This window comes from Stenella coeruleoalba (genome assembly GCF_951394435.1).
Source record: "Stenella coeruleoalba genome assembly, chromosome: 12".
NCBI classification, from domain to species: Eukaryota; Metazoa; Chordata; class Mammalia; order Artiodactyla; family Delphinidae; genus Stenella; species Stenella coeruleoalba.
Window position 1 is genome coordinate 38,320,122 of NC_137158.1, and position 21,730 is coordinate 38,341,851.

Consider the following 21,730-nt stretch of genomic DNA (forward strand, 5'->3'; position numbering starts at 1 on the left):
CTCTAACAGCTGGATACATCCAGCTCCCAGGGGTAGCCCTGATGTGCTTAAGCAGAGAGTACCCATCACCTGGCCATGCTGATTGGCTCAGGCGTGGGCATACAGCCCGATCCAGGCCAGTGGGATTTGAGGAAATGTTTCCTAGGGCTTCTGGAAAAAAAGCTTCCTCAGCCCTCTGTGGGTTTGCCAGAGGGGACAATCCCCCTTCTCCTGGATGGTGTATTGGAGAATACAAGGTTCAAAATTCCCTCAGCCATTTGTGCCGCCAAGAGAATTGCCAGCCGGAGGATGAAGCCGACACCCAGAAGAGGCAGTGCTCTAAACAAAACGGGCATGGAGCTGGCATCGCGAGGAAGATTTAAAATCTAGACTGCGTGCTGGACTTCTCTGGCCGTAAGCTAACACAATCCCTTTGTTTGCTTAAGCCAGTTTGAGTTTGTTATTCTGTCATCTGAAAATTCTTAACCAATGCAAACACCACTGGCATCACTCCCAGTAACATCTGATGGTTGCTTTGGTTTCTCAGTCAAGAGCATGAAACCCATCTGACCAAAAGGACCAACCCTTCAAAATTAATCAGCATTTCTGGAGCACGCCCATCTCTGGTGCCCGACTTTCCAGAGAGGACTCACAGTTTTCTGTACCTGGGGCCTGGCTCCTCCTGTTTTCTGCTCCATGTTGGCTCTGTCTAGGCCTGTCCTTGTCCCAGTCCCTCCACAGTGACAGGAGGTGGCTGCCCTCCGCTGAGGAAGCCAGCGGCCAAGTGGGCAGCCAGCTGCAGACCTCAGGCATCAGCACTGTCAAGAAAAGGAGTATCAAGAAAGGATTTGGCCACAATATATTTTACTAAGACATAAAATCGGGTGGGAGAAGGGTCTTTGGCACACAGCTATACACGATTACCCTCGGCCCCCAGCCAGCTCCCTGTCAGAATGCTAAAACGCCAGGAAGTTTGGTGCCCCTCTGAGGATCTTTATTTGCTAGTGATTGGCGCTCACAGAATTTCAGAGATTTGGCATCAAAGATTATAAAATCTGTGGGTCTGAAAATCTGTGCTAAGAACTGTTTTTTGTGATTTTGCTCAATCTCAGTTTCTCTTGAAAAATTCTGTTATTTCCACTTCTGGCCACTATGACTAAGCACAGAGGTAGAAACACAGTCTAAACAGTTAAAGGATCCTGTAACTGCCCAAAGCAGAGAAAGAAAGCAAATGTCAGCACTGGCGGGGTGCAGTGTGTGAGGGAGGGCTCTCACTCTGCCCGTCCACTTCCCCCAGACCCAATCTGTCAGCAAGACTTGCCAGTTTCCAAACATGTCTTGACTCAACCACTTCTCTCCGTCTTTACTACAGTCATGTAACTTATTCATTCAACACGTATACACTGAAGGTCTTCTGTGTTCCAGGCACTGTTCTAGTGGCTGGGAGTACAAGACTGACAATGGAATGTGAACGCATGTCCTAGTGACTCTTCTTGCTTGGGCCTCCCTCTGTACGACCCTTCTCGCTGACTGGCTCCGGCTTCCTCATTTGCCCTCTCCTTCCATTCTCCACATAGGAGCCTAAAACATCTTCTTAAATATCAACACTTCCCCATTTGAAACCCTCCAATGACTTCCCATTGCTCCTTAATGAAAATACCGAGGCTTCCTGGGCCCTGGCCCTGTTCGAGGGCTGCGCACCTCCCTACATTTACAGCCTCTTCTCACACCCTAGGCTCACTCCCCAGTCACACTGGCCTCCTTTCAGATCCTCGAGTATGTTACGGCTTTTTCTCTTTTCAGAGCTTTCAATCTGCCTTTATTTCCTCCTAAAACAGTTGCTTTCAACTTGTTTTTTTGACAATACTCCCCTGTAAGAAATACTTTATACCATGAACCAGTAAATACATCAACCTATAAATAAAGGCAACATTAGTTTTACATGATAATACTTCTGGTATGTTCTGTCCTTTTTTAAAAAAGCTAGCCATGACCCACTAACCTGCAGTTTGAAAACACTCCTCCCTCTGCTCTTTGAATGGCTGAATCATTCTCATCAACTTTCTATCTAAATGTTAGCTACCCATGGGGGGGCTTCTCTGGCCACCGGATGCAACCCAGGTCCCTGACTTAGGTTATTTTTCATCTGAGGGCCATGTCCCTTCCCTTTGAAGCACGTATCAAAGTTATAATTACGTATTTCTTTGTTGAGACTTGCTCATTGTCTGTCTCGTAGGCCACATCACTAGCTTTTAAAGGCAGGGACTTGTATGCTCTGTTCCCCACTGTATATCCCACATCTGGTTCAATGATTAGCATGAGAGAAGAATATACCTAGGTATTCCTTGACAGGCTGACTGAGTGAGTGGGTAAGTGATGCTGAGGTCTGGACTGAAAAACAGGCCTCCCCAATAAAAGGGACCGGGGTTCCTTGGAGAAATGGCTGATTCTAAGGCTGGGGCAGGAAATATACAGTAGTGCCAGAAAGTAAAGAAACACTCAAAAAACAAAAGGATGGGGCATGTCAAAGGGACACAGGAGCCAACCTAAAAAGAACTCCCAATGGCCAAAATCGGAACAATTTGAGCAGCAAAATAAATAGCCTAGTATCAGATTCTAACCCAAATCTTTACATAAATATGCATGAGAGTCCACACTGATATAAGTGGTTGACTAAATAAATAAATGAAGAGGGGGAGAGTTACATCTTTCTTACAGAAGAATTTAAATGATGTACATAAATACTACCCTCCAGGAGGTGGAGCTTAATTCTCCCCACCCCCTACCCCCTTGAGGGGAAGGGGAAGGCACTTAGTGACTTGATTCCAAGCAACAGAGTAGGTAAAAGGGGAACAGGGTCACCTTCAGTGAGGAAAGCTGGCAAACTGTACCTTGGCCAGGTGTTCAAGATTGATTGTACTGTCCCGTCATGTGGATGGCATGTACCCCCGACAAGATGTGAGAAGGGCACTACTCCTCTAGCCCACAACCCCAGTGCAACCATAAAAAAAGCATCAGGGAAACCCAACTAGAGGGGCATTCTACAAAATACCTAACTAGAGCTCTTCAAATCTGTCAAAACTCCATGAGAAACAAGACTAGAAACTATCACAGACCAGAGGGATTAAGGAGACACAACAACCACTTGTGGTGTGGCATCCTAGATGAGACCCTGGAACCGAAAAAGGATATCAGTGGAAAAGCTAAGGAAATCTGAGTAAGATATAGACTTTAGTTAATAACAACGTATCAGTATTGGTTCATTAATTGTGACAAATATACCATTGTAATGTCAGGTGCTAATGACAGGAGGAGCTGGCTGAGGGGTGTACGGGAACTCTGTACATTATCTTTGCAACTATTCTGTGAATAAAAAAACGTTTTCAAATTAAAAGCTTACTTTAAAAAAAAGTTCAGCCTTAATGCCAAGAGCCGGGCCTTCATTCAGTCAGTCACTTTTATGGAGTGCCCACAAAGAGCTTCCAACCCTGCTGGGCACAAAGAAGACACTTAGACACATGGGAGATGAACAGATGCATATACACAGGCAGGGCGTCCGGGGTGACGAAACGAAGAGCAGAGAATGCAGGTTTGCAGGTTGACTAGAGAGGGTAGGCGTGTGTGTGGGGGGCGGGGTGGGGGTGGAGGCGTGGGGCGGAGCTGGTAATGAGAGAAAGCAATGACCAGAATGAGGAAGAAAGACAAAGACTGGCTGGCTTTGGTGAGGTGGAGCCAGCTATTGACCACTGGAATGTAAACTCCCCGAAAGCAGGAACCTTGTCTCTCTTCTCATACCCCTAGGAGCAGAACTGTGCCTGGAACACAGTAAATGTTCATAAATGTGTATTGAATAGATGAGAGACTAGATAAACAGACAAGTCCTGCTGGAACTCCACTTGAACTCCAGAACCCTACTGTCATGTGAGGTCTCCCAGGTGCCCACTGGATTTGCATTTTGTACATGGTGATGATTGTTCTGCATCATCAGAGGTCTTCTGGAAAGCATGCAGATGTTAGCATTGGTTTGGAATGGTTCTAATGTTCACCCACAGGCATGGAAGTGCCTTGGAGCATTCCTTGATGGTATTAACCGGTAGGTCTGCTGATACGAAGGAGTGAATGGCATCTCCTCTTTGCTCTGTTCTAGCGTCCTGTTAAACCCAGCAGGGGCTCCTAGAATTGTAAGAATGGAGAGTTAGCAGGGGCTTCAAGCTTTTGATACAGTCTCTACAAATATAAGGAAACAGTTTAGAGGGATGTTGAATTTCCCTGTAGGCATCTACTGACATTCCTCCTTAATGGTCCTAAATGCTCAATATATTCAGTTGCATGTAACTTTCTTTATGAAGAAAAATTCAAATTTGGGGGAAATTATGGAAAAATCATATCCAATTATGTAGCTATTAAGAATAGTGCAGACTATATGTATTAATATGAAATATTAAACATACAAAGTAAAGCTGTTTTCTGAAACAGACACAAGATACTGGTTGACAAAGGGGAGTTCTGTGAAGACAGCATGGGAGGGAGGAGACTTTCACCGTACACGCTTGGAACCTTTTGCATTTTGCACGTGTACAAAGTATTACAAATGAAGAAAACTTAAAAAAAATTATTTATTTATTTGGCTGAGTCAGGTCTTAGTTGCAGCACGCGGGATCTTCGTTGCAGCATGTGGGATCTTTCGCTGCAGCTCGCAGGCTTCTCTCTAGTTGTGGTGCGTGGGCTCCAGAGCACACGGGCTCAGTAGTTGTGGCGTGTGGGCTCTCTAGTTGTGGTGTGCGGGCTCTAGAGCATGCAGGCTCAGTAGTTGTGGCGCGCGGGCTCACTTGCCCGCAGCATGTGGGATCGTAGTTCCCTGACCAAGGATCAAACCCATGTCCCCTGCATTGGAAGGCAGATTCTTAACTACTGGACCACCAGGGAAGTCCCGAAACTTTTAAAAATGATTCCAGAAGAAGAAAATTTTGAATTTTGTCTTCAGGTTATAATAATCTCCTTTTCTGATCTATGCTTGATTACCTTTGAGCCTCTGCTTTCTGCAGGATCTGACCCATGTCGGGTGACAGGCAGGCTATTCCACCTGTCTAGTCCTGGCTTTTAACATCATCTCAAATAAACTTTTACATGAAGTGACAGAAGTATGCTGATGGGATTGAAAGAGGAAGACATTCATCATAGTTTATGCGTTCAAAACTAGGAATTAATAATAAAAAAATAAGTCCTATAGTTATTTTGTAAACAGCATGCTTACATTATATTGCAGTTTTCTGTTAAAAAGCATTACGCTGGCTTTTTGGCTCTCTGAGCAGCACCACGGTGGTTGGCAAGAACAAGCACCTTACGAAAGTGGCAAAGAGGGAGCCAAGAAGAAAGTGGTTGACTCATTTTCTAAGAAAGATTGGTAATGATGTGAAAGCACTAGCTATGTGTCAATATAAGAAATATTGGGAAAACACTAGTCACAAAAACTCAAGAAATCAAAATCACATCTGATGACCTTACGGATTCTGTTTTTTTTTGTTTTTTTTGCGGTACGCGGGCCTCTCGCTGTTGTGGCCTCTCCCGTTGCGGAGCACAGGCTCCGGACGCACAGGCTCAGTGGCCATGGCTCATGGGCCCAGCCGCTCCGTGGCATGTGGGATCTTCCCGGACCGGGGCATGAACCCATGTCCACTGCATCGGCAGGCGGACTCTCAACCACTGCGCCACCAGGGAAGCCCCCGGATTCTGTTTTGAAGTGAGCCTTGCTGATCTGCAGAATGATGAAGTTGCATTTAGAAAATTCAAGCTAATTACTGAAGATGTTCAGGGCAAAAAATTACCTGATTTCTATGGCATGGATCTTACCTGTGAGAAAATGTGCTCCATGGTCAAAAAATGGCAGACCATGGTTGAAGCTCACATTGGTGTCAAGAGTACCCATGGTTATTTGCTTCGTCTATTCTGTGTGGGTTTTACTAAAAAATGTAACAGTCAGATTCGGAAGACCTCTTATGCCCAGCACCAACAGGTCTGCCAAATCCGGAAGAAGATGATGGAAACCATGACCCAAGAGGTGAAGACAAATGACTTGAAAGAAGTGGTCAATAAATTGATTCCAGGCAGCATTGGAAAAGACATAGAAAAGGCTTGCCAGTCTACTTATCTGCTCTATGATGTCTTTGTTAGGAAAGTAAAAATGCTGAAGAAGCCCAAGTTTGAATTGGGAAAACTCATGGAGTGTCACATGGTGAAGGTAGTAGTTCTGGAAAAGCTTCTGTGGATGAGACAGGTGCTAAAGTCGAACGAGCTGGTGGATATGAGACAGTAGTACAAGAATCTGTTTAAAATTTACACTTTTAATGATGACAAACAAAAGATCTTATTCGTGAAAAAAAGCATTACTTTGCTAAATGTTAACATTTAAAAAGTATATCTAGACCATTAATAATGAATCATACTAATACCCTAAAAACACTTGTAGAAAAGATTGAGAAGTCCCTTTGAATCAACAAACAGTATATCCCTCAAAAAAATAACTGATCAATAATTCACTATAGGGCTTCCCTGGTGGTGCAGTGGTTAAGAATCCTCCTGCCGGGCTTCCCTGGTGGCGCAGTGGTTGAGAGTCCGCCTGCCGATGCAGGGGACGCGGGTTTGTGTCCCGGTCTGGGAAGATCCCACATGCCGCGGAGCGGCTGGGCCCGTGAGCCATGGCCGCTGAGCCTGCGCGTCCGGAGCCTGTGCTCCGCAACGGGAGAGGCCACAACAGTGAGAGGCCCACGTACCGCAAGAAAAAAAAAAAAAAAAAAAAGAATCCACCTGCCAATGCAGGGGAGACATGTTCGAGCCCTACTCCATGACGATCCCACATGCCGCAGAGCAACTAAGCCCATGCGCCACAACTACCGAGCCTGCGCTCTAGAGCCCACGAGCCACAACTATTGAAGCCTGTGCGCCTAGAACCATGCTCCGCAACAAGAGAAGCCACCACAACGAGTAGCCCCCACTAGCTGCAACTAGAGAAAGACTGCACGCAGCAACGAAGACCCAACACAGCCAAAAATAAATAAATTAAAAAAAAAAAGATACTAGGCTTTGGGGCTGGGTTGCATTTATTAGGATGGGAAAGAGAGAGCTACAGGTACGGGCAGAAAATCAAGAGTTCTGCTTTGACTCAATAAAATTTGAACTATTAGACATCTAAGATGGGTGTCAAGTAAGTGGTTGGGTAGAAGTCTGGAACTCATGAGAAGTTAATATTGCAGAAAACATATGCTGTTAAAAGCCACAGGATGAGCTCACACGCTGAGTGTAGCTAGAGAAGAGGACCAAAGCCTGAGCCCTAGAGTACTGCAACATTTAGGAGTGAAGAAAAGAATCATCAAAGAAAACTGAGAAAGGGGCTGAGGTAGGCGGAAAACCAGGAGGGTGTGGTGTCCAGTGAAGAAAGTGTTTCAAGAATGAAGGTGTGATGAACTGTCAAATGCTTCTGAGAGGTCAAGCAAGATAACATCTAGTTCGCTCAAAGTAAATCATTCTCTCAGCTCCATTTTTCTCATAGTGGTTTATTTGTATGTTCTCATTGCAATATCCAACTATTATGTTGTAGTTACTTTTGTCTTCTCTCCTCTTACAGAGGTCCCTTAAGGTCAGAGACCATGTCTTTTCTCTCAAAATATCCACTACCCTACTTGCTCAACAAATGTTTGAATAGACGAATCATGTAGAATTCTTTAAGATTTGGGAGAATATGCGGAACACAGAATTAGCAATCAGACTTGGTTTTTACTAAGATATCCTAAATGCTCTAAGACTAAGGCATGGTCTTCATTCTGCCTAGAATGAAAAGTGTCCACCATGCATCTGAATTAGAGTTGAACTACAGCTAATCACAACCTATCTGGCATTTCTATTTTTTTATTCGAATGTTTCATGCATGGTACAACCCCAAAGTAACTTAACTTTTACCTGACTTGCTTATATATATATACTCCTCCCCAACCCCTGCCCCCACCTGGCTAGCCCTCATCTAAAGTTGGCTCCAGTTGATACCTTCACACGTCAGCAGTATCATCAATAACTTTCTGTGTCACACTTGAATGTTAGCATCACTATGGAACATCAGAGACATCAGGTAAGTTGACATTTCATATTACATGATAATTAATTTCAAAACCATGACAAAGGGAACTATTGAAATACAGGCACTTAGGAATGACCAAATTCTTAAGGGGGGCATGGTTGAGACGGCCTACGCAGAAAAAGGCTAGTAGTCAGGGCACGAAATTTTTCTCTAGGCCTGCACACAACAGATCAGATACAGGTAACAGGTCACTGAGTTACCGTCTCTGTAAAAGAAAGCTAAAACCCAACAGTTTTGAGTAACAAGAATATCAACGTCCAAATTATGGATTTAAGCTTTCAGCAACATGGCTTATTTGGAAAATGTGCACTAGACAGCACAAAGATACAGCCGCCACATCCCAAACAAGTACAGGGCCTCCCTAGAGATAAGAAACGCCTGCCACATGTACCAGTGCCACAGAAAATCACCCATCTGTGGAGCCAGGCTCTCTGCTTGGCCTTTCCATTTGGAGCTCTGGTAATTAGTTCCCTGGAATGCCGCATTTCAGCTCCATGGCTCTTTTGCCTACCTTAATGGAGGTTCCCTGAGAGCAATTATTCACCCCTGATTCCTGCTTACTTTCACACCTAAGGACTGACCATTTGCCTAGTTTTTATACTGGGATGGAAGTCTTGTAAAGAGACCCTGTGGTTTCCAGCCCTTTGACCACATCTTACTCTGTATGTGCCGTCAAATTATGGCACTGCTGTGCACCCAGACCGTCCACCCAGCGTTACCACGACAACTTCTAACCTATTGTATTTTTTGCACATAGCTTGGCATATATTACTCATTATACACTTGGTGAATGAATTTCAGGAATGATACTGACAAAAATGGAACATAGCTAGAGGATGGCATGAATAGACTCGAGATATTTTTTGGAGGGGTCCTAAGCTTAAGAGATACTTTCAAATGGAGTTGTCAGAAAAAGTGGGATAAGGCTTACGCTCTAAACCCTAGGTCATTAGGATGTAACGATTTAATGTAGTATTCCCCAAACTAGAGTTCAATATGATGTGGTACTGGAGGAAAAATCCTATAATCAAGAAAATTTGGGAAATGCTAGATCAAATAGGGCTCTTAACCTTAGAATTTCTCAAAGTCTTTAATGTATCAATATGCTTTGGAGTCTAAAAGGGAGATATACTACACAGACTTTTCCAACCTTTTATTCAACAAGTATGTAGTATATAGTCCGCTGTGTTGCAGCACAGTGCTAGGTCCTGAGAATACAATCCTGGGCCAAACAGACCTGGTCTCTGCTCTTATGGAGTTTGTGCTCAGTGTGAGAAACAAATAGCATACAAATATTTATTATAAACCACAGTAAACATTACGAAGGAAAAGTTCATCAGTATTTTCTAAATGATACATGAAGCAGATACCTCTTCCACTGAATATAAAAGACTGAAAGACAAATATTTCTCTTAAAGCTTTTCATAAACTTGGTCCTAAGAGTCTACCTCAGTTTGAAGAACCCTGCTCACAGGTCTAACACATTTCCCTTGCTAAACATGTATTACATTTTCAGAAGTAAGGTCTAAAGGCAAAAGCAAGACACAAACCACTCATTTATGAAAAGGCCAGAATTAATAAATACCTCTAGACGCTTGATGAGAATAGCTCAAACTTTAGGGGCTGCTTAAATTACAGTGATGTTGAAACAGAAGATCTGTGCTGCGGTCTATGCTACAACTAAAATGAACGTGGACTGATGCAAGGTTCCGATCCACAGTGGTTCCTGCTGAAAGTAGCCAATTTGAGTAAGCCAGTCTTCACCAGTACTGCAAACCTGCACTCACTGCACTTTGTATATTGATTTCTAAACAACAAGGTCCTTCCTATTTTTATAGCTGGTATTTTTAACAGGAAAACACAGCATTGATTTTAAAGCATCATTAAATAATCCTGTTTCTTTCTTTTTTATACATAGTTGCAAAGCACCAACTATGTGCAAGACACTCTACTAAGAACCATGGTAAACAAAGAGGAAAAAGCCTGGTTGTGCTTTATTTATTCTTGTGATATGGGGGTGGGGAAGCTATAGAGGGAAAGCCAAATTCATCACTTTCAGAAGAATCAATTAGTATGTTGAAACATGTTGACATTTCTAAATCTTCAGATTAGTCTTTATCTCACTGGTGATCATTCCAACATATTGTCAGTTGACAAGAATAGTTAAATATTAAAAAACTTAAATACTTAATGAACCACCTACAGGATCTAAAAGTAGAGTGCTTTTTCACTCTATGGTTCCTATATTGTGACTACTAAGATTCCATAGTAGTATTACACTTGCCAATAAGTGTGGAGAATCAAATCTGTAATTCATGTTTGAGAAAACTGGACAAATAAATCTATGTGGTAAATGAATTTTTATTACAAAGAATCATTTAATCTCAAATTACTTGAAAAGAGGCATGACGTCCTTCTCTCCAACACCCGTGTCGGTAATTTTTAATACTTTCAGACCAAGAGATGACTGTATTTATAAAAACTTAAGTGGATGACAGAACTCAAGAGACAGGTAAGTATTTTGACTGATTCCACGCCAGTGACTGACCATGAATGGAATGGACTATAAATACTGTCATACTTGATTTTTTCCTATGATACTCCAAGATCCTACACTTCTATTTCAACTGTGTTGGCACATCTAAAAGGAAACCCAACTTACCTCAGACCTAAATATCAACAGTATGATAAATAAAACATGAGACTGTCATTCTTGGGCATGACCCATGTAAACCATATTTCTGAAAATTGAAAGAAAAAAATGTTAACCTCATAGAGCCTACAAAATATAAACATATCCTAGAAAGATTACCATTAAAAGTAAGTGTCACTCAATATCACATCTTGTATATTGTTTTCTTAGCAAACCATCCATTCCCACCTAGCTTCCAGTGAATGGGGGAATAAACATAACAGGAGCAGCCCATCCTGCGTTCACGTCCGACGGACTACAATGTGTTCTGAACATCACCATGCTATAAAGACTAGTAGGTCAGCTTTAACTATGAGCAAGCTACTTTGGGTCTTTAGATACATAAAGTCCTTATCAGTTCACTCTATCCATGAACTTGGGCCATCCAAGTGAAAAACAACATTATGAAGGACAAGCAATGATTTCCTTTATTTAGGCTGAATTTATTCCTTCCTAGTTAAACAATGCCAATAACTTAAGAACACATTTTCATTTCCTTAGGATGCTCACTGCCGAGGATGAGTTAAACAAGCACACTGAGATTTGTGGTCCTCTCCAGTTTTCTTTCATATGTTCTCCTTTAACCCTCCTATCGGTTATTTCTTTGAGAAACTTTTATGACAGGTGTAAGAATAAGGAAATTTTAATGATTTCCCCAATAGGTAACCTGATTTATAGTAAATTTCATTTTCAACTTCTAGAAATAAAGACAGACACAAAATTAATTTAATTTTTTAATAAACCATAAAATTTAAATATTCAAATAAAAAGAAACAAAAATAGATATTTAAGCCAGCACTAATTTCTGTTTTTATTCTTTCTCTGGGTATCAGAAGCTTGACTTACCTGGGACTAGAGTAGAGTAATACAGTTATGATGCTGGTGTAATAATGAACAAGTAGGTAAAAATGGGAAATGGCTTGATAAAACTTACTTTCAAATCTGGAAGTAAAGATCAGTAGCTCACTTGAGCCCACTGCAGAGACCACGCATTGGTCTTGTCTGTGAAAACTACTAAGGCTTACTGCTCTTACCACACTTATCTTCTTCACAGCTTAGCACTCCTGGCATTTTGATCCCTTTGCTCACTGAAGCTCACATCAGTCTGTCAAAACATCAAGAGGGAAAATCCCCAAACTGAATAGATGAATAAACACTTTTAATGTGAACAATCATATTCAGATCAACCTCTTTTGAAAAAATACAAGTCAGTGGGATTTTTAATCCTTAAGTACCTGAAATATTACTATTTTTTCCGCCTTACTAAAACGGCGCTTTTCATTTTATTGACATTAGCCAAGTATTTGCTACTTGCTTCTATTTTTCTCTGATCATATTGGTATCCTGTGTTTTTCTTTTTGATTGAGGCGTATACTTTCCATTCCAGAATATTTGATCTTTGACTAACTTTATCTCATTCTGTGGATAAGTCTGCTGATTAGTGAAAATCATAAAAGGAAAAAGGAAGCAGTGAGCACTAGCAGGATCTCACTTCACATTCGTACAATTTTTTTTTTATGAGAAAAACATTCATCTTTATTTTGGAATCTAAAACCATTATTGTATGATACTGTCTTTTAGCATACTCAAACGGGTCAACATTCAATATGAACAGCAAGCTAGCTCACAAGAAACAAAGTGTAATGCACAAGTACGTTCAGCTGGTAGAATCCCAGCAGCGTGGTAATAAAGTGCAGCAAAAATTTCCTTATTTGAATAAGAACTCTAGTAACCTCTGAATATTTTTGGTAAAGTTAAGGAAAAGCTATTGCAGTCTGGAGATCGGTAATCTTTAAACTTCAAAGATTGGCTACCAGGGACCACCGTGAAACATTAGACCTGAGGCCAATGAAAAACACTAGCTTGAAAAGGAATGGGTTTTTCCAAAAAAAAATGTAAAATTATACAGATGCTTAAGATACTATGATTTGACAGATTTACAGTGATAAAACAGCAATGATAAATGGCAACATTATTTATACTTTTGGTGTAAATAACACAGATTGAAAAATCGGCAGCAAGAAATTCTATGACAGCTCCTGAGACAAGTTATCCTATGCCCTACACCCATTCCATGCCAATGATGACCAGACTGAAAGGTAACACACAGTGAAAACAGTGATCTAATGTATGTGAGTCAGAAAGTACTGGAAAAATGACAAAATTGTATGTTATTAAATGACAAAACATATTTAGAGGCTTTATTTAAAAATCTCTCACTGTTCATTATCAAAGTTACAAGATTGCATACCAATAGACAGACTGTAAACATAGGAAATTTTCATTAAGGAAAGATGGGTTTACTGTAATTTGATCTTTTACAAAAAATTACTGAAAGTTATTGATAACAGAATTTCTCTTTTACTTTCTTAAGTCTAATGCTCTTGAAAATTAAACCAATGTTTCCACTCCCTTGAGCTAAAGTTCAACCATGGTCACCTTAGGAAATACCCCTGTTTATTTGTTAATCAGAAATACAAATTGAGTGGCACATATTTCCATTTTCTTCTTAGGCCAAAGGCTTCAGCTTCATTATATTTTACAAGAAAACAGAAGACTTGCAGTGGTCCTGTAAAGTCTTTCATGTCGCAGCTGAGGTTTAATGACGGCAGCGGAGGAAAGCAGTGGTGATGCAAAGTAAGACCAGCCCAAGTGCCCTTATCTGACATGGAATCTTTTTCCTGTTTGGCTTGTAGCAGTGTTTCTGGTCAGGCTGCCTCCACCAAACCTGATTGAAGCAGAAAGGTGACATGCTCTGGTAAATCCTGTTTAACGGTGATTCCGTTTAAGCAAATGGTTGATCCTTCAATCTGTTGGTTGCGGGATGATACTAATATGAAGAAAATTATCTGGGTAGCTCAGATGTTCACTCAGCCACTGCAAAGGTGTTTCCAACATTGGTTCAATTCCATGAATCATCACTTGATTCTTTTTTCCCCCATCTATTCCAAGAAAGAAATCCAACAATAATCGATAAGAGTCAAAACAGTTGAAGAAAAAATAATCTGTTGCCTTTGAGAATCCTCAGTGAATTAAATGGATTTTACTGCTTTAACAGGTTAAAAACCTGGTCTGTTTCCTGAGCAGGAAATGTGGACATGGAGAAAGTTCAAATGTTGCAATATGTATCACCCAAAACAGAAACCTGAGGGTTACAATGAATTCTGATAAAAATTCTGTTGCTATATGTGAAAGTATTCATTCTTTCTTAATTACTGTGCTTACCTAAGATTGACGTTAATGAAACCACAGTGGAGAAAACAGCCCATTGTACCCACTGACCAAAATTTATTTTAGTTACACATTAAAAACTGTACTATACGGCTATTAAAAATGACAGGTGGGTGAAGTAGGTCAATACATATTTAAAACATACAAAACAGAAATGTGTCTAGAAGTCATCAAGAATAAGAGCAGTGTTTAGGAAGATGTTTAATAAAACAGATGGGAGCTGTAAGTTAATTTTCAATAAAGCTGTTCATATATGTATGAGAAAATTTTAGGGACTATTAGAAGAAGAGTTAAAACTTTTAATGAGAAGGAACTGGGAGTCTGACTCAGGGATTTCTGTTTCAGAGTACTGAAACTTGATTGATTTTTGTTAACACCCATTCGCTAATTAAAACGTTGCTTAAATTCACACTCTTCTCTGAAGTTCAAATTTTATTACAAATTAAATTTAAGATTAGTTTTGTGTCTTTTATGATTTTTGTAGGATATACTGACGATCTTTAAAGAAAACGGAAGCATGCTTGGTTGCTACAGAAAAACAAAGAAAGTAAAACCCAACTCTTTTTCTAAAAACAGAAAACAAAATAAAACAAAACAAAGAACCTTCAAGAAACTTTGTATCACTCCTTTAGCACAATTCTGGGTTTGTCTCTTTTAGTCTCTTCAATCTACAACATCTAAATCTCTCAGCTTCCTGGACACAGAAGACAGCAAGGCAACAGGGAATTCATGGAACTGTATGAGAAGGAAATACCCTATTTCTCCTTTCTGCTCTGTTCAAAATGACTTTTGCATCCCTAGTGCTCAAATGTCTAGGCAAAATGGGCTGATGATGTATGGTGATAATGGCTTGGCTGGCACCTGAAACAAGAGACCCTTTTAAAGAAATATTTAAACTCCCTATTACAGGCAGCACAGTCCTGGGCAGTGACAGTCAACAGATTGACAATGAGAGGACACAAAAACACTAGAGAATTGCTAAAAGAATGCCAAAAATAAAGACCTAACAAACATATTATCAACCCCAAAGATAACCAAATAAATGTCTCCAAAAAACCCTGAAACACTGTGTCATAGCTTAAAACAATTTTGGAAAAAGATATCACCTTATAATACTACTAACTTAAAAAAATTCTCTCATTGTTTTGATTTGTCCACCAATCTTTGTTGCATCTATACATACTTTTTACACAGTTGTGATCACAGTATTAATACAATGATTGGTTTCCATAATGATGTGAATCATTTATAACTAAAAGATTAAGCTATATACAGAATACTATAGAAAGCACAGTATTAGTACTTCGAGAAGATTTTAAAATGTTGATATTCAAATGGATAAGCCCTCAGCTATCTGGAATGATTCATACTTTGTAAGTTCTAGACTGCCAAGGTTTCACTGTATTAAATCTTTCTTAGAATATTTAAAAACATTTCCGCTGTAGTTCTCTTTATATTCTTGTATATTTCTTTGAAATACCTTAATGGTCTCAGAATCTTCCTCCTACTTAGCACCGAGTCAAAAAAAAATTAAAGAGCACTGGTATAAGAGTCAAAGTTCCTTAACTGTAAAGCTCTTCCTTAAGCAGTGTCACCTTTGGATACTATGAAATAGAGCTGAATATCCAAAATACTCTGCAGCATGTAAATGTGGCACACTGACGCATGGTGTGTCTGAAAGGCAAAAGGCTATAACCCTGTTACACAAGAGGACAGTTTAAGAACTGTACAGCAGAAGCTGGAGAACATAAGCACAATTCAAACACTTTGTAAAACAAACCCAATAAATCACGTTATCAGAAACCTGAATAGGCAGCCCTGATTCTCTGGTTTAACCTGGGGCCACTTTTAATCTGGAACATAAACGTGTCGCTAAACACAGACAACTAAGCAAGTGATGTCATATCCGTCAACATAACAGTCTAAGATTTTAAATATATAATTTGGTCACTGCTTACATTTGTCCAAATATTTCACCTGTGTATATTTATCTTTTTGGTTTTCCGACTTTCTCTGATGACGTAACTCTCATCAGAAGGATTCTTACAATGGGACAGCAGTTTCCTTGAAACTCTTAAATAATACTTCTCTCTTATTTATCACTGTATCCTCAGTGCCTAGCGTGGTACCTGACAATAAGTGTTTTCAGAGCTTGGATCATTTTGCTGCTGGTAAAACACACTATCAAAATTAATGTTTTGAAAATAGTTTCTAATGACTACCACTCCTATGTAGAAGAGCTCTACTGATAAAGACTGTTTTGGTTATTGAAACAACAAAAAGTCAAAATGTTTCCAAATAAGCCAAGAAGTATATATGCCATCACCAAAACTGACGCTACCACAAATAACAACAAAGCATGACTGGACATTTTGGCAATATCAAAGCTAACAAGACTAAATAGTAAAAATTTAGCAGATTTTTTTCCCCTAACAGAAAGGAAACACTTGATGATACTGCTACTAAAGTAAATCGTGTTTTTGGTAAATATATCTTTGTGTTTCAAAATTGGAATCTAGAATTTAATACTTGGGAATAAGAAATATGTCACTACAAAGTAAATGACTCAGGAGAAATATGTTACTCCACGTCCCACCCACTCAGATTTTTAAAAACGTTAGTCTGATGCTTTAAAGTAGGCAAGCGTTTGAGACAGTTATCGAGTGAACTCATTCTATATGAAATTTTCACATACAGGGCACTTTTGGGGGTAACTTTTGATTTGGATATAATTTCAAACTTAGAGAAAAGTTGCAAGAATAGCACAAGGAATTCCTCTTCACCCAGAGTCATCAACTGTTTACATTTTTACCCCAATTGCTTTATCATTCTGTGTATATATATAAATACTTTCTGAATCATTTGAGAGTAAATTAGAAACAGAGTCCTTTACCTTTAAATATTTCAGTATATACTTTCTAATAAAAATATTCTTTTATATAACCATAGTACAGTTATCAAAATAAAAAACATTAACATTGATATTATACTATTATGTAATCATTTCAAATGTTACTAACTATCCTAATTATTTTTTTCTCCAGTCTAAGATCCAGTCCAGGAACCACACACTGCATTTAATTTTCAGGTCTCTATACTCTCCTTTAACTTGGACAGTTTTTAGCCTTTCCTTGCCTTTCTTAACCTCGACAATTTTGAAGAACACATGTCATTATTTTGTAGAATGTCCACACAGCAATTTAAAAAAACAACTCTTTTAATTCATCTTGTAAATATAAGGACAATCATTCATAAATACTTTGAGTTTGTGAATTAAGGAAAAGGACAGAAAAAAATATCAGAGACAAGCATTTTCTTTGAGTAGCAATTAAATTCACTTTAAGCGTTAGATGTTAAATCTAAAGAGATCATAAATCAATACAGAGAATATCATAATAAAATTTCATTTCTTATATTCATCTTACTTATAAGCCTCAGTATTATGAAAGATAAAAATGTAAACACATCACATAATGTTTTATTATCACCAATACCCTAATAAAAACAAACAATTCTAGCATCTACTTTAAAGTGAGCATTTTAGAGATGTGTGACATTTTAAGAAAAATATATTTAGACAGATTTTGGCTGTATGATTAAAAGAGTAAGAATTACATACAGAAACAAAAAGAAAAGAAAGAAAATTCATATTAGTCAACAAGTCATTAATGAAAATTATGAACTTTAAAAAAAGACACAAATTGGGAGGGAGGCAACTTGAATTCCAATTCTGATAATGAAGGACTCTAGGCAGAACTCATCTCTTTCCTTATATATAAAATGAAGATGTCTGTCTAGATCTATGGTTTGCAAATCTGGCTGACCATCAGAATCATTTGGAAGATTTTTAAAAATATATAACCTCTCCAGACCTGAATCAATCTCTGGGGTAAAGTCTTTTTTAAAATGTTCCCTTAAATAAATCGTATAATAATATGGGTATAGAATTTTTCTTCAAACAAAATCTTATGCAGAAGCACAATATATAACACAGGTGAAGGTGGGGCAGCTTTGGCTGATGTGGGATTGAAGCCCGTCTCCCAAGTCCTGCTGCTTGCTGACTTACGATCCATGGCAGTTTGTGATTCAACGCCACGGGTCAGTTTGTAAAGCACTGGTCTGAAACAGAGGATTGGTAACAAGTCTTCCAGTTCTAGTACATGAGTCTTTTATGCAAAGACAGTGAACTATTTGAGTTTAAACCAGCATAATACACTAGCTTTTAATTCTTAGGCAAATCACTTAACCTTTTGAGTCCCAGTTTCCTCCTCCTACAGTGTAGGTAAAGAATTCTAACCTCCAGGGTTGCAGAGAGGATCAAATGGGATATCCAAATAAAGCACTCAGCACAGAGCCCAGCACAGGGCTTGGACATAGTAGGCATTCAATAAAGTGAGTGATATACCAAAACGTATATAAAAACTGTGGATTTAATTAAGTGACTGGCATGCAAAGGGCGTGAGAATTTGGCCTCATGTTAATATACACTCTGCATTACTCAGACCCATTATTATGCAGTGTGGCACAAGGATTTTATGAATGTGTTAAGAAAAAAAAAAAGAGAGAGATGAGAACAAAAAAACCCAAAGACTCTATCATTATGCAAACAACAAAATGAATGACATTTTTAAAAAGTCATTAAGCACTGTAAACCTCTGGATAAATCTAATACTGCTCTAAATATGTATATTCAGCAGAGCACATCCTGGATAAGTCAAATGAGCCCTACTGTACCATGGTGATGTTACTTAATAGACTTTAGGTATGGTTCTTATTTTATTTTAAAGATGAAAAATTCAAGTAGGGGGAAAAAAACTTCAAAAATCTTTGTTATACATTTTAAAGTATATCATTATTTGAGAACTTAAGAGTATGTGATGAATCTGCTTTTTAGAGATTTCTATTAGCAATGGCTCACAGCCTTCCCCATCCCAATCTGCATTTTAGCCATTATTTTTAAGCCAATTATTAACAAGGAATATGACCTAAATGTCTTTAAAAACAGGTTACTTGAGATTCTAGAGAGATGCATGAGTTTCACTCTTACTATTAATACGTGTAACTAAATATGTGAAACTTCTTTGAATTTAAAGGAAGCTAGAGAAATGGATGATATATCTCTAAGGGAAAGTGCTTTTAATCAGAACATTTCAGATTAGTAACTTGTTTTTTTAGTTCACACCTGTGGATATGGAATAACAGAAATCTAAGGCCAAAGGTTGTAACCACTGTGTTTAGATTTGTGGCTTCACATTTATATTTTACATAGTTCAGCAGAAAATGCCTTGATTTGCTATCTTGGAATGTGTGATGCTGAAGGTAAAACTTCTGAAAAATATTTGATACTTCTGAAAAACAGAGATAAACTTTTTTACTGTCACTATTCTGAACAATGTTGCTCTGACAAATTCTTTAACTTCTGGTATGTTCATTAGTAAAACGCCAACTAATTGAGTCCATCGACATGAAAAACCACAGGCTGAGATCTGAAGTGCATACATCATGCTGAAGGATTTTGACTCAGCTTCAGCGATAATAGTCAGTGAGGTCAGGTCAAAGAGGGTTAAACCAAGCCAGGATATAGCCAAAGGAATACATCAAACGCTGATTTTAAAAGGGCAATTAATCTTAGACAGAAATGCTTCCTGGGGAATGAGATCTCAATCTTAAGAGCATACTACATGATGTAGCAGTAAAAATGAACATATACAAGCTTACAGAGCTTTTATCCTATGATCACAAACAGAAGGAGAGTGCTGTTTATCAGAGAAATACAAACCTATTTAAAAATACTTACATTAACTTCTTCCGGATCTATGCTCATTTAGTAGTATAGGTTTTAATGAACATAGAATATCACAGTTAATATATACCGAATATCTTTTCCCGTGCGTAAATTTTATCTTTATATATATTTTTATTATTTCTGTCCAAAATATTACCAAAGCCTTGACTCTTAACATTTTGTATAAGATTTTTCAAAACATGTCTATGTTAATTCTTTCACTGACTTGCTTATAACCTTTATATTTCTTAATGAGGAGGTAATAAACCAAAATTTAAACTTAACCCCCAAATTAGCTATAATTATAAAAAGAACATTGTATTAAGTGACTGTGAGACCATTTACATAAACTGATTAAATGCCTCCTGATAAGATAAAAGTGTGGTACAAGTTAGAAATTAAAACTTGTTCACTTCAAGAAACCTCCCGCCCCCAAAAATAAAACTTTGAAAATATAGGTTTAAATGTTTTTGAACTAATTTTATAAAATGATCCAGTAATTCTAGTTGGGTGTAATAGGGCTCGTTAATATTTGTCAATTATGAGTTACAGAATAATTCAAAACTAACTGTTTTATTTAAAATACAGGCAGTAATTACACTGTTTATATATGGTCAGATTAAGGTCTCACAGGACTTGTTTTAACGAAGAGATGACTTGCTTTTAATTGCCTGCATGTGTTATTATTTTGTTAAGGGAATTGTTTTCTAGTGCTAAAGATGAAATATTAATTGTGTAAGATCTGTTCCCACTTTTCAAAGAGTCAAGTTAATTCATTTAACTTCTTGGGATCTAGATAAAGGAAATCAGAGGCATCTCCTGACAGGCCCAGTAATCCCATCTTCACTAATGGAGAATAATGAAAATAATCAGTTTATTATTTCTTTCATTTTAGAAAAGACATATGTCAATGGGTTAAGTCATTAACAGATTCTGTACCACCAAAATCAGCCCATGTTACCCATGTGTTGGGACAAAGCACAGAGATGGAGGGAGAATCAAACAAACAAGGCAAAGAGTTCGATTCAGTTTAGATTTGATGACATAATCATACATTTAAGAAAATATATTATAATTACCAAGTTTAAAATAAGCCTCATAAGTTACTTCTGTCCAGACTTCAATATAGTAGATCTTTGCTGATGAGGGCTACATTTGAAGAACTTCTTGTATTACCACTGTGAATGACACTGTATCATTTCTTTTACACCCAGAGAGAGAAAACAATGAAGAGTAGAGAGTGTTAGGATAAGACTGCAGTCCAATGACCCAGTCCCACATGGCAGGCTCACGGTACCTCAGTGGAGTTACAAATGGGCCTTCCAGGGTTACTTGTGAATAGATGAAACTTCAAATAAATATGTGATTTGTTGCTTATAGTCTTCAATGAAAAGCTTTCACTAGCAGCAACACTTCCGGACCTCTTGCCTTAAGATTTTTCCTTTTTAACGTATTTTAACAAGTATATGCTAGTCCAGCTGGCTGCAGGGACTATGGAGGTAAGCTTACTTATGTCTTACCAGAGCATTCCTAACCACATCCAGAAGGTAACTTCTAAAAAAAGTTAAAAACTCAGTAGCACGGAACTCTTGCCATAACCTGAGGTATAAGCGGTTCCAACATCAGTTTACATTTAGAGCTCATCCTACATCTCTATTTTCCGTGCAGAGGCTGAATATCAACACGTACTTATCTCTGCAGAGTAGGATTATCAACGAATGACAACAAGAAAAAATAAAACTGGTTCTTGCTAACTCCACTTGGTAGATTTCTTATGAGTACGGTTATTTGTGAAAAAATACTAACAAAACCATAAGAAAACAAAAAAATGTTAATTGTAAAACTGTGAAAAATATTAGATTATGAAATCTCACTTAAACAAATCTTTTGTTCATTTAAACCCTCCAACCATCCT

The 21,730-nt window shown here is 38.4% G+C and overlaps 1 protein-coding gene and 1 pseudogene across 8 annotated transcripts in view; one reads left to right on the forward strand and one right to left on the reverse strand.

The window, feature by feature from the left end:
• LOC307195474 (small ribosomal subunit protein eS1-like) overlaps positions 1–6,309 on the forward strand; it is a 39,837-nt pseudogene extending 33,528 nt beyond the window's left edge. The window contains exons 2-4 of the transcript in view: positions 693–812; positions 5,261–5,501; positions 5,721–6,309. The product of the transcript in view is annotated as a small ribosomal subunit protein eS1-like (transcript). The remainder of the gene's footprint in view (positions 1–692; positions 813–5,260; positions 5,502–5,720) is intronic.
• A 4,813-nt stretch (positions 6,310–11,122) lies between these two features.
• The window catches only part of ATG5 (autophagy related 5), a 119,889-nt gene continuing 109,281 nt past the window's right edge, over positions 11,123–21,730 (reverse strand). For 3 of the 7 annotated variants that reach the window (XM_079939925.1, XM_079939926.1, XM_079939927.1), the window contains exon 8: positions 11,124–13,741. In XM_079939925.1, coding sequence (XP_079796051.1) covers positions 13,605–13,741 — 137 coding nt within the window. In that variant the 3' untranslated portion in view covers positions 11,124–13,604. Of the gene's footprint in view, positions 13,742–17,468; positions 21,017–21,730 lie in introns of those variants that run through there. The other 4 variants (XM_079939929.1, XM_079939931.1, XM_079939930.1 and 1 more) reach the window with 4 other exon arrangements.